The 13,060-nt window shown below is 35.6% G+C and overlaps 1 protein-coding gene across 1 annotated transcript in view; it reads left to right on the top strand.

Annotated features, from left to right (window-relative positions):
- The window catches only part of DNAH7 (dynein axonemal heavy chain 7), a 251,256-nt gene that overhangs the window by 194,618 nt on the left and 43,578 nt on the right, over positions 1 to 13,060 (top strand). Inside the window, exons 50-52 of the mRNA XM_021703031.2 lie at positions 6,233 to 6,359; positions 7,622 to 7,816; positions 10,264 to 10,356. Coding sequence (XP_021558706.2) covers positions 6,233 to 6,359; positions 7,622 to 7,816; positions 10,264 to 10,356 — 415 coding nt within the window. The remainder of the gene's footprint in view (positions 1 to 6,232; positions 6,360 to 7,621; positions 7,817 to 10,263; positions 10,357 to 13,060) is intronic.

The raw sequence follows: 13,060 nt of genomic DNA, 5'->3' as shown, positions 1-13,060 counted from the left end.
TGTGACTATAGTCCCTTATGATTTCTAGAAAATCAAATCCTTTTACCCAGATGTGAGATTTGGATGAAATCTAGAAAACAAAATGTGTCTTCTTTACTTACCTTTCATTTTAATACAATGAAAATCTTATTCATGACTCTAGTGATCCTGAAAGTATAATTCTGGAACCAATCGATGAGTAAATAGGAAAAGCATATTTGAAAACTTTCACTGAAATTATTAGTATGCACACAGAAGCATGCAGAAATCAGAGTATTTGCTCAATGAACTTTCATCATTGAGCACACCTGTGTAATTAGTGCCCAGATCAAGACCCAGAACATTATTGACAGCCCAGAAACCCCACTTTGTGTCCTCTTCTAGAGACTAACCAAACCCCTTCCACCAAGCTAAAGACTGTCCTGACTTCCAACACCCTAAGTTAGTTCTGCCTGTTTTAGAACATTGTATGAATGGAATCACACAGTCTGTGCTCTTGTGTGTCTGGCATCTTATTCTCAGCATTGCATTTGTGAGATTCATGTTCTTTTGTATAGTGCAGTGGTTTATTCACTTCCGTGGTGCTAGTATATTGTTGGAGAAGCATCGAAGCAAAATATTTTCCCAACCCCGAAGTTTTCTCCACAAAGGCAGTAAACAGTTTTATTATCCAGTAAACATTAAACCAGAATGCGTTACGTATCACAGGCAATCCACTAAGAGATCGCAAAGGCAGAAATCTCATCTCAAATTTACCTGCTAATTGACGTGACCATCTGTGCTAGCAAACTGGCTTTAGCCAGAGGGAAAACACACATGATTTGTGGAGGAGTTCCCTTTTCACCACATCCTGGCCAGCACCTATTATCTCTTGTTTTCTTAGTGCCGTTGTTCTATTAGGTGTGAGGTGATCTCTCATCGTGGTTTTGATCTGCATTTCCCTGATAATTAGTGACACTGAGCATCTTTTCATATGCCCTGTTGCCTATTTTGATGTCCTCTTTAGAAAAATGTCTATTTAGGTATTTTGCCCATTTTTAATCAGATTTTTTTTGTTATTAAGTGGTTAGCTCTTTGTATATTTTGGATATTAACTCTTTATTCGATACATGGTTTGCAAAAATTCTCTCCCATGGCTGCCCTTTCATTTTGTTGTTGTTGTTATTGTTTCCTTTGGGGTTTTTGTTTGTTTGTTTGCTTGTTTTGAAGTACAGTTGACACACAATGTTATATTAGTTTCAGGTGTACAACAATGATTAGACAAGACCGTATGTTATGCTGTGCTCACGACAAGGGTAGCTCCCATCTGTCATCATACAACACTATTGCAATATCATTGACTTATTCCCTATGCTGTACCTTTTATTCCTGTGACTTATCCATTCCATAACTGGAGGCCCGTACCTCCCACTCCCCTTCACCCATTTTGCACATCCCCTCAACACCCTCCCCGCTGGCAACCAGCAGTTCTCTGTATTTAGGGGTCCATTTCTGCTTTTTGTTTGTTTGTTTTGTTTTTTAGATTCGACACAGGAGTGAAATCATATGGTATTTGTCTTTCTCTGTCAGACTTATTCGCTTAGCTTTGTATCTTCTGGGTCCATCCATGTTGTTACAAATGGCAAGATCTCATTCTTTTCTATGGCTAAGGAATATTCCAGTGTGTGTGTGTGTGTGTGTGTGTGTGTGTGTGTGTGTGTATAAACTCCATGTTCTTGGGGCACCTGGGTGGCTCAGTCATTAAGCATCTGCCTTCAGCTCAGGTCATGATCCCAGGGTCCTGGGATCGAGTCCCGCATCGGGCTCCCTGCTCCGCGGGAAGCCTGCTTCTCCCTCTCTCACTCCCCCTGCTTGTGTTCCCTCTCTCGCTGTGTCTCTCTCTATCAAATAAATAAATAAAATCTTGGGCGCCTGGGTGGCTCAGTTGGTTAAGCGACTGCCTTCGGCTCAGGTCATGATCCTGGAGTCCCGGGATCGAGTCCCGCATCGGGCTCCCTGCTCAGCGGGGGGTCTGCTTCTCCCTCTGACCCTCCTCCCTCTCATGCTCTCTGTCTCTCATTCTCTCTCTCTCAAATAAATAAATAAAATCTTTAAAAAAAAAATAAAAATAAATAAATAAAATCTTTAAAAAAAAAACTCCATGTTCTTTATCCATTCATCTATGGACGGGCACTTGTGTTGCTTCTGTATCTTGGCTATTGTAAATAGTGTTTTCATTTTCTTTGGATAAATACCCAATAGTGGAGTTACTGAATCATATGGTATTTTTATTTTGAAGTTTTTTGAGGAAACTCCATACTGTTTTCCACAGTGGCTGCACCGATTTATCTTCCTACCAGCAGCGCACAAGTGTTCCTTTTTCTCCACATCCTTGCTGACACTTCTTGTCTTTTTGATTCTAGTGATTCTGAGAGGTGTCATCTGATACCTCATTGTGGTTTTGATTTGCATTTCCTCGGTGACTAGTGATGTTGAGCATCCTTTCATGTGTCTGTTTGACATCTGTATGTCTTTGGAAAAATGTCTATTCAGACCCTCTGCCTATTTTTAATCAGATTATTTGGGTTTTTGGTTTTGAGTTGTGTAAGTTGTTTATATATTTTGGATATTAATCCCTTATCAGATATATCATTTGTGAATATCTTCTCCCATTCAGTAGTTGCTTTTTTGTTTTGTTGATGGTTTTCTTCACTGTGCAAAAGCTTTTTATTTATGGAGTCCCAATAGTTTATTTTTGCCTTTTTTCCCCCTTGCCCAAGGAGATGTATCTAGAAAAATGTTGCTCAGGCCAATGTGAAAGAAATTACTGCCTGTTTTCTTCTAGGAGTTTTATGATTTCAGGTCTCACATTTAGATCTTTAATCCATTTTGAGTTTGTTTTTGTGTATGGTGTAAGAAAATGGCACAGTTTTATTCTTCTGCATGCAGCTGTCCAGTTTTCCCAGCACCATTTGTTGAAAAGACTGTCTTTTCCCCTATTGTATATTTTTGCTTCCTTTGTCATAGATTAATTGCCCATGTAAGTATAGGTTTATTTCTTGGTGCTATTTTTTTTTTTATTGTTTCTTTTGCTGTGCAGAAGCTTTTAGGTTTGAATTAGTCCCATTTGTTGATTTTTGCTTTTGTTTGTGCTTTTGGTGTCACGTCTAAGAAAATCATTGCTGAAATAATTGATAGGTTTCTTCCCTATGTTTTCTTCTAGGAGTTTTATGATAGAAAGTCTTAAGTTTACATCTTTGACCCATTTTGAGTTAATTTTTTTTTTAAAGATTTTATTTATTTATTTGAGAGAGAGAGAATGAGAGAGAGCACATGAGACGGGGGAGGGTCAGAGGGAGAAGCAGACTTCCTGCCGAGCAGGGAGCCCGATGCGGGACTTGATCCCGGGACTCCAGGGTCATGACCTGAGCCGAAGGCAGTCGCTTACCCAACTGAGCCACCCAGGCGCCCTTGAGTTAATTTTTATGAGTGGTATGAGATAGGTGTCCATTTTCATTGTTCTGCATGTACATGTTCTGCCATTTGTGACATGGATTGACCTTGAGCACATTATGCTAACCAAGATAAGTCAGAGAAAGATAAGTAATGTGGATATCACTTACATGTGGAATCAAAAAAAAAATTCATGCCTGTAAAAACAAAAAACAACAACAAACAGTGAAATGGTGGTTACCAGGGGAAGGGGCTTGGTAGGATAAATTGATGGTGTTTAAGGGTATAAACTTGTAACAACTAGTAAAATTATTTATTTCCTTTTACTCAGCAATGAAAACATATTTCATTTTTACTTACCTTCTGATGGTTATTATTCATAATAACTCTTAACTATTAAACACAAAACATGTTTTTAATGCTATATATATATGACTGTGACATATATATACTGTGAAATAGCCATAGTAATTTGGATCATTTTTTAATCAAATTTTTAATATAGCAAAATAAATAACTATAGCCAAAAAAACCCATAAGTACAAAAACAAAAATCTAATGAGGATATAGCTTTGTTATAGGGACCAAACAGAAATCTCTCTCGGAAAACAATATAAATGTATACACACACACGCACAGTGTTTTTTCTTTTCCCTCCGCTTCTATCAAGATCATTTTTCCCATGTTATTACTCTTCTGAAACATAACTTTTAATAGTTGCACAATGTACCATTTTATGAATGTGCCATGATTTTCATGTTTTAAGACTCACAGGTAGGGGGCCTGGGTGGCTCAGTTGTTAAGCGTCTGACTTTGGCTCAGGTCATGTTCCCAGGGTCCTGGGATCAAGCCCCGCATCAGGCTCCCTGCTCAGCGGGAAGCTTGCTTTTTGCTCTCCCACTCCCCCTGTTTGTGTTCCCTCTCTTGCTGTGTCTATCTCTGTCAAATAAATAAATAAAATCTTTAAAAAAATAAGACTCATAGATAATCTCCAGCTTTCAAATTATTAATAATACCGCAATAAATATAAATGTCCACATTGTTAATTATTTCTATAGGCTAGAATTCCAAAATTAGAACAAAGGTGTTTACTTCTTTCAGATTCCTGAATGATTATTCAAATATACAACTCCATTGGAGGAACGCAAATGATCTTATATCCCCGTATCACACATCAGCATTGAAAATTATCATGTTTATCCTCTTTTTCACTGTAACAGATTATTAAAATATTGTATTTTAATCTGCATTTTTATCACTGAGACTGAAATTGAATTTCTAATACGAGTGACCCTTATAATTTTCCCTTCAATCTTCCTATCTATAAGAGGAAATTTGTTTTAAAGTGCAGACATTTTTATTTTATTCTAGAAAGACCAAATCTGAGTTACCCTGTATTAATTGTACTGTTACAGATGAGACAAATTAAATACCAAGTGTGAAAAGACCATGATTAGCATAAAAATGGGGACAGGAATAGTCTGATTATTTTAAATCTTCAGAGAATTCAACTATATTTCAGCAACTAGTTTCAAAGCCCTCTCTACCAAGCCCTTTTCCAGAGTTCTCAACTAGAAATAAAATACATAAATTTGTTACAATTTTCTTTATGAGAATGCTGGCAGGGTACAAAATAATTAAAGAAATAGGCAAGTAAGGAGAAAATTAGAGCTGAGATGATTGGTAGCCTAGGATATCAGTCTGAAAATAGCCAAGATATGGTGGTACTGGTAGATTAGTCTTTCTAGACACATTAAGAAACACTGATAAAATTTTGCTTAATCAAAATACAAACTTTAATACTAATTTTTCCTTCAGATAAGGAAGTGCTTAGTTTGAGCCATTGTCAGTCATTAGCTCTCTGCAAAGGTTTCCAGTCAACTGTTTATTTCTAGTACAACTATTATAACCTATGTAATAAAAAATATTTTTGAAATATTTGTTTCAGGGGTGCCTGGGTGGCTCAGTTGGTTAAGCGTCTGCCTTTAGCTCAGGTCATGATCCTGGAGTCCTGGGTCAAGCCCTGAGTTGGGCTCCCTGCTCACTGGGGAGTCTGCTTCTCCCTCTCCCTCTGCTGCTTCCCCTGCCTGTGCTCTCTCTCTCTCTGTCAAATAAATAAAATCTTAAAAAAAGAAATTCTTGTTTCAATGATGGTTTATTTTCCCTATAAGAGAATTAAATGATAATTTTTAAAGTGTTATATTCATGTAAAGAATTGCTATGAATACAGAAAACACATATTAGCACTTACTAGAAAGTTGTTAGTTGCAAATATTGTCATTATTCCTATTTCCATGTTCCATCTATGTGGTAAATAAAAATGTAGTTTATCAAGTTTTGTGATTTCTCCAGCTTTTATGGATTTATGAGCAGAGTAGCACACTACCAAATGTTAATTTAATAAAGAATCTATTAATTTTAATCTGTGAATTTAATATATAATATAGAACATTTGGAAGCATCTGCAGAATAAGAAAATCAAATTTTACCCCAAGAAATGCTTTATAGTTAAAAATAATCCACAAATCTTTAAACATAATAGATTAATGTACCATGCATTGACTTCTTTCCAAAAGGAAGATTAAGTTTTTTTTTAAAAATCAACAGTAAAATGCAATTCTACTGAAGGGTTTCTACATTGTGTAGCTTTCAAAGTGGTGCACCCAGTTAATGACGATCATTGATTGTTTTGGGGGTAATTGACCAGAAAGCTTATTAGAAGAATATGCATCTAAATGGTTTATATTAGGTTTCCTAAGAGCATTTTTTTTAAGGTATAATGCATTTTTATTTATTCACTTGTCTTTCTGTTGACCTGTAGGCTTCAGATTCTGAAGGATCACTTTACTTACTCCCTGTATGTTAATGTCTGCCGATCGCTCTTTGAAAAGGATAAGCTACTCTTTTCCTTTTGTCTAACTATAAATCTGCTACTACATGAACGTGCGGTCAGTACTGTTATAATTTGTAGAAAAAAGACTAACATTGATTCATTAATTTACTAATTTGTATGGGTGTGTGGGGGGGGTATGTATATATACATACAAAAGGGTTGTAAATAGGTAAACAATAATTATTATAGTTAAGGCAAGACATCACAACCAGACTGAGTTTCACAGAGATGAAAAATAAAGCAGAGTACACTATGTAATTATTACTTAAATTTATGTATGTTTTAGTTTAAAATAAATTAGTTTCTATTAGAATCTCATTTAAGTATGCTAAGAAATTTACTAAATATGTTGATATATTTACACCAAGTAATCATATAAATGGTAATGTTTTTAAGAACTTGCGCAAGTTAGTCAAGTCCATTTGGGCTTAACAGTACCTGTCATAAATTTTTGTTCTATTTCAAATCTATTCATTTAAAATATAGGAAACACCTTTAGAATGAAAGAGGTATTGAAAAGAGTGATAAACAAAATTCCCTATTTTATTTACTTAGGTGTTTAAGATTCATTACTTTGATTTGGTGATGTATTGGTCGAATTCTGAAGGAATAAAGGTTTTATGCTTGCATTTCTTGCAAAAGTTTCATAGCAGTACCTCATTACATTTTACGGAGAATAGTTGAAAATATGGCAGATTGAATGCTTTCTGTCTTCCCAACATTTTTATTTTATTTATTTTTATATTTATTAAGTATAGTTGCCACACAGTGACACACAGTAGTTTTAGGTGTACAACATAGTGATTCATCACCTCTATACCACCAAGTGTAACTACCATCTCCCACCACATAATGCGCTTACAATCCCATTGACTACATTCCTTACCTGTACCTTTCACTCCTGTCACTTCCTCATTTCATACTGAACGCCTGTATCTCCCACTCCCCCTCACCTGTTTTTACTGATTCCCCCACCCTCTCCCTTCTGTCTTCCCACAATTTTTAGAGCCTGTAAGAGTCTAAACAGACATTTTTAGAAAACATATACTCAAAGAATTTTTATGTTTAGATTAGTAATTCTGGAGGAAAATTATCAAAAAGTAGCTATCTAGAATGGAAATATTTTGAAAGCCAGTTATAATGGGTAAATTGGTTTCATATGAATAAGTACTGAGCTGCTATACTGTAGCTATAGGATTTCATAAGGACCATACCTAAAACTTGAAAGTCAATAGTCAGTTCTTTTAAAATGGTTTAAATGTATTATGTATATAATGAATTCATTTCTGACTCTTCATGATACTTTGTTTTCCAAAGATTAATAAAGCTGAGTGGAGATTTCTGCTAACTGGTGGCATTGGATTGGATAATCCTCATGCCAACCCTTGCACATGGCTTCCTCAAAAATCATGGGATGAAATATGTCGACTGGATGATTTACATTCCTTCAAAACCATTCGTAGGGAGTTTATGCACTTAAAGGATGGATGGAAAAAAGTATATGATAGTTTGGTATGTTTTTAACCCTTTTGCTTATTCCAAAGTTTTTAAAGGGACAAAATAATGCTAAGTAATTTATTCTTATCTTTGACTAAAAACAATATTTAATTAAGCTTTAAACAACTGGTCAGATTTTGAAATCAAGGTTTAGATTTATATTATCCCCACCTTCTAAATTGGTAGTTCTCTTCTGAACTTCTGTTCAAATCCTTAAATCCTCAAATGTGTGGAGATGCAGAGTCCTTAAAATATTTTTTTTGGATTTCCATACCAGGTTTTTATTTATTAACAATTTAGACCTTGCAATCATAATAGCAAGTGAGTTAAAAATTTTATAAAATAGGGGCACCCAGCTGGCTCAGTTGATAGGGCATGGGACTCTTGATCTTGGGGTTGGAAGTTCAAGCCCCATGTTTGGTGTAGAGATTACTTAAAAATAAAATCTTTTAAAAAATTTTCACAGGGGTGCCTGGGTGGTGCAGTTGAGTGTCTGACTCTTGGTTTCAGTTCAGGTCATGATCTTTGGGTCATGGGATCGGGCTCCACACTCAACGCAGGACCTGCTTAAGACTTCCTCTCCCTCTGCTCCTCCTGCTAGTGCTCTCTCTCTAAAATAAATAGATCTTAAATTTTTTTTTTTTTTTTTTACAAAAGAGCTATTGTTTAGATCTTCTGAGTGCAGGATATAAATGCAGATATAAGCTAGAATGCCGGATAGAAGCTAATAAACATTTTTGTCATTTGACATGAAGTGTAGGGGCCAAGGGCAGGCTACCTAAAATGTGCCACTTTGGCATATGGATTATTTTAAATAAAAGTTACTTAAGGGACAGCCTATGCAAGAGGACCCTCTGTCCCCCTGAGAGTGGAAATAAATCTCCCATGTGAAAGGTATCCTCCCTGTACCAGTAGGTAAAAAGACATCCTCATCACCAGAGACTAGGAATTTAGAGCATAGAAGGCTGTATCAACAGCCCTTGTTACTTTTTACTAATTTACTAACCCCAGCCCAAATTCTGTTTAGAATTCCTTACTAACTGAAACTCCCAAAGTTAAGTTTTCTTTTTTTTCCTCACAGATTTATGGTCTCTTTGTCTAGAAAGTATAAAAACTACCTGCCTTAATCACCTTTTTTTTTTTTTTTAAAGAGAACTGATGCCTTGATCACTTCTTTAGGTCTCAGTGTCATGATTGGGCCTCTATGTACATGTAATAAAACTTTAGTTTTTTTCTCCTGTTAATTTGCTTCATGTAAATCTAATTTGTACTCTGGCTAGAAGAACTGTGGACAGAATAAAATTTCCACCTCCCTTTCAGAGGGAAAAGCTAATTATTCTCAAACAATTTTTCATGGGACCCTATCTTGATAATTGGAGACTATTATAGTCAACACAAACCGTAAAACAGTTTCCCTTCTGGAATACATAGAAATTGTTGCCTGCCTTCACTTTTTTTTTTTTTTTTTTTTAGCATGAGGGCTAATAGTTTGCCAATTCATAATTATTTTTTTATACTCCTTTATTTCTATTCTCATGACATCCTGCTTTCCCGGGTTTAATATGTAAGAGCTCTCTTTGGGGAAGATGGGAAGAAGAAAGAAAGAGCAAGATATGTGGAGAACATTTTTTATTTGGTTACCAACTTGTATTATACATGACAATGAGAGTGTATCTATACATAAATGCAAATATTGTGGACTGAATCTCTTTTGGATCTCTCTCCGTTAGTAATAAAAATCTATTTCTTAGAGACAAGTATGTTTTTGTGAGTACTTCATTCTAATTTGAAACAGAAATATTATTGACTATGCTGAAGCATGGAGATTTCTAATATGAGATACCACATAGCCTTCCCTAGAGTTTTAAAATTTTTACAAATGTCTCCTTTATTTTTTTATTTTTTTTATTTTACCCCTCCTGGGATCTTAATGCCTCTCTTCTTGTGTATTTTTAATAGCTTTCTCTCTTTTTTGGCTTCTTTTTTACTATATACAGTTTCAAATATACCTTTATAAAAAAGACACCAAAACATTGTTCAAAATAGGAAATATCACAATAAATTTAAGTATAATGCCTTTCTTCTTTTGTAATAAATATTTATTTTTATAAATAGATGATGACAGTAGTTGGTAGGTTTTAAAATGCCTTTGGAGAAATAATGGGAAAACTCCATATGCACATTTTTTAATAACAGGATTCATTTTGTCTAATGATTAGTATTCATATTGACATTAACCTGCTTAATTCATGTCCTAGTTTTGATCCCTTTGTGGTGTTTTAAATTTTCTTTTCATTCCTTATTTCCTAACTTTACCGCAGCCTAATAAAATTTACATTAGTCTTCTTGATTTCATTTAGTCATTATATGCTTTCCCTAAAAATCAGTTTCTAAGTCAAAATACTATTCTCTTTAGAAATAATCTCTAAAATAACACTGAATTATGTCTACTGAAATTCTAGGAGCCACATCATGAGGTTTTTCCTGAAAATTGGGAAGATAAAGCAAATGAGTTTCAAAGGATGCTTATCATTCGTTGCTTGAGACCAGACAAGGTAAGTGCAAGCTTTTAAAGCAGCTCAGTGATTCCAGTCCCCACCCCGCCATTCCAGTCCCGACAACTTTTATTTCCTTCTATGATCACAGTGGAGGTGGAGGAGCCTGGCGGTACTAATCCCACTTCCTTCCAATGCAGTCATTTTTCAAGGAGTTTGTGTATCATTAAAACCACACTAAGTTAAGAACTGAGCAGACTATATTTTATAGTTTTATTTATTTTATGATTCTTTTAATTTATGCTTCCCCAATTCCCTACAATCTACTTCTTTTACATGCTGTAATCCCTATTCTTATTAGTTTGATGATATTAGTCAATGGTGTTAGTGTTAGCGCCCAGCAGATAGAGTAGACTTTCTGTCTTTTCAAATGCCATCTTTATATGTAGTTCTTGGTTGGCCTTTGGAAAGCTAGTAGAGTATCATTTTTAAGACATTCATCACTGCTAACTACAAAGGAAAATGTCAATACTGTTCGTTTTAATTTCTTTAAATGGTAAATTATATAACCAATGAATCAGCTGACCTGTCATGTCAGCAAATCTCAGTACTCAGTGACATTCTCATTTGCATTATTATACGCTATTTATTCATCTAAGTATAAAGACATCCACAGAGATATCCATATACTCTGAAAAAAATGTAGATATTAGGTATGTTGAGAAAAAATTGAAAAAAATAACCTGGTTGCCCTCTGTTACTACTCAAGTAAAAGTAATACATAATGATTTCAAAATTTACTATATTCACAATTTGAGTTGCTAGGGGATATAAGACAGTACTTCCACCCTAACAACAAAAAACCAGAACTTAGGTGGTGAAAGCAATTTAGTTTTGAAAGTTTTTGCATGCATCAGTGCCAAGTGGGGCAGAGACACTCTTCCCTCTGTAAGCCATGGTCTGTTGAACGAACACATGCAATTCTTGCTTGGCTTGTCAGTGTGTTCTTCGCCAGGGCCCAAGTATCCGTTAGGCATCGTGCCTAGAGCCCATGATACTTCTAGTTGTTTATGCAAATGTTTTAATTCTGTTTAAAAATAGCAAATATAATCCAGTCTATTTTAAGCTTATAATTATACCAAAACAATTATAAAATATAATTTTTGATATTTTTTCATGGGGGAAGGGATGTACAAGGTGCCTGGGGCCTACGAAAGTCATAATGCTGGGACGCATTGGGTGGCTTAGTCGGTTAAGCATCTGCCTTCAGCTCAGCTCATGATCCCAGCATCCTGGGATCAAGACCTGCATGGGGCTCCTTGCTCAGCAGGGAGCCTGCTTCTCTCTCTGCCTGCTGCTCCCCCCTGCTTGTGCTCTCTCTCTCTTTCTCTGACAGATAAATTAATAAAATCTTAAAAAAAAAAAAGTCATAATGCTTGCCCTGCTCTTAGGTGTTGGAAGTAGCCAAATTAAATTATTTTAATTTTCATTAAAATAATGAAACCTTCTCGGCCTTGGTAGCCCTTTCAAAAATGAATTGCCACTGAAACTTTAGTGTTAAGCCTTCAGAAGTTTTCCCTGCAAGTATTAAATATGGAAGAATATGAAATATTTCACACTCTTGCCTAATACGGCTTCCTCCTTTAAAACCTTTTATTAAAATTTTCAAAGGTTTTTACTTTGTTTTCTAAGCTCTATAGACCATTCCACTAAAATGACTCTGCATGTACCACCAATCTTCTCCTCTCAGTGTTTGAAGAAACAAAGAAGCTTCTGTTCATGTTTTATATCAGTTTATTGCAGACTTTCACCTATAAATATGTTCCCCAGTTTTATGTTTTAAAAAGTTTGACATTTTAATCTGAAAATACATTGAGCTACCAAAAAGATCAACTATTACTTTCCTTATTCATTCTCCTTTTAAAGTGTATTTGAGGGAGATGAGGAGTTAGATATTCATGCTGAGGGGTTTTGTTTGTATGTTTTTGTTTTTATTTATTTTTTATTCTACTAACTTTCTTTTAAAGATTTTATTTATTTGAGAGAGAGAGCACACGCGTGCATGAGCAGGGGGAGGAGGAGAGGCAGAAGGAGAGGGAGAAATAGACTCCCCGCTGAGCAAGGAGGCCGATGTGGGGCTCATCCCAGGACCCTGGGATCATGACCTGAGCCGAAGGCAGACGCTTAACCGACTGAGCCACCCAGGCGCCCCTGTTTTTGTTTTTAAATCAATTGAGGTGAAATTTATGGTTTTATACTTTACATAGCTACTCTGTCCAATACTTTGGCACCCTGTCTTATAACTTTGCCCTATGTGTTTCCATATCTTCTTTAGAGTTTTCCTCGGGTAGTTGGATGAATGTAGACATTAATACTATTCACTAATATTTCCGGTTCTCCTCCCTTGCACACATGAGGTGAAGGACTCTGGCCATAAACTTTGCTTTGGCCAATAAAATGTGAGAAGTGTCAGGACAGAAGCATTTAACTTCCAGCATGAGACTCTCCAGGGTAACCCCCCCGCCATCAACATTGTGGAATCACATTTGATATTAAAGTGCCATCACTGAGGCGACCCAGTGAGTAGGTTGCCTGCACACACAGGACTTTGCAGGGATAAGAAACAAGCTTTTTATTGTGTTAAGTCACTGAGATCTGGAAATGTTTGCTACTAGAGCATAATTCAATTTAACCTAAGTGATTAATGACCATTAGCTATACAATCACACCTATAATCCTTAATAGAAAAAGAATTATTGGTATG

Source organism: Neomonachus schauinslandi, chromosome 3, assembly GCF_002201575.2.
Source record: "Neomonachus schauinslandi chromosome 3, ASM220157v2, whole genome shotgun sequence".
Classification (NCBI taxonomy): domain Eukaryota; kingdom Metazoa; phylum Chordata; class Mammalia; order Carnivora; family Phocidae; genus Neomonachus; species Neomonachus schauinslandi.
This window is presented reverse-complemented; position numbering and strand designations above follow the sequence as displayed.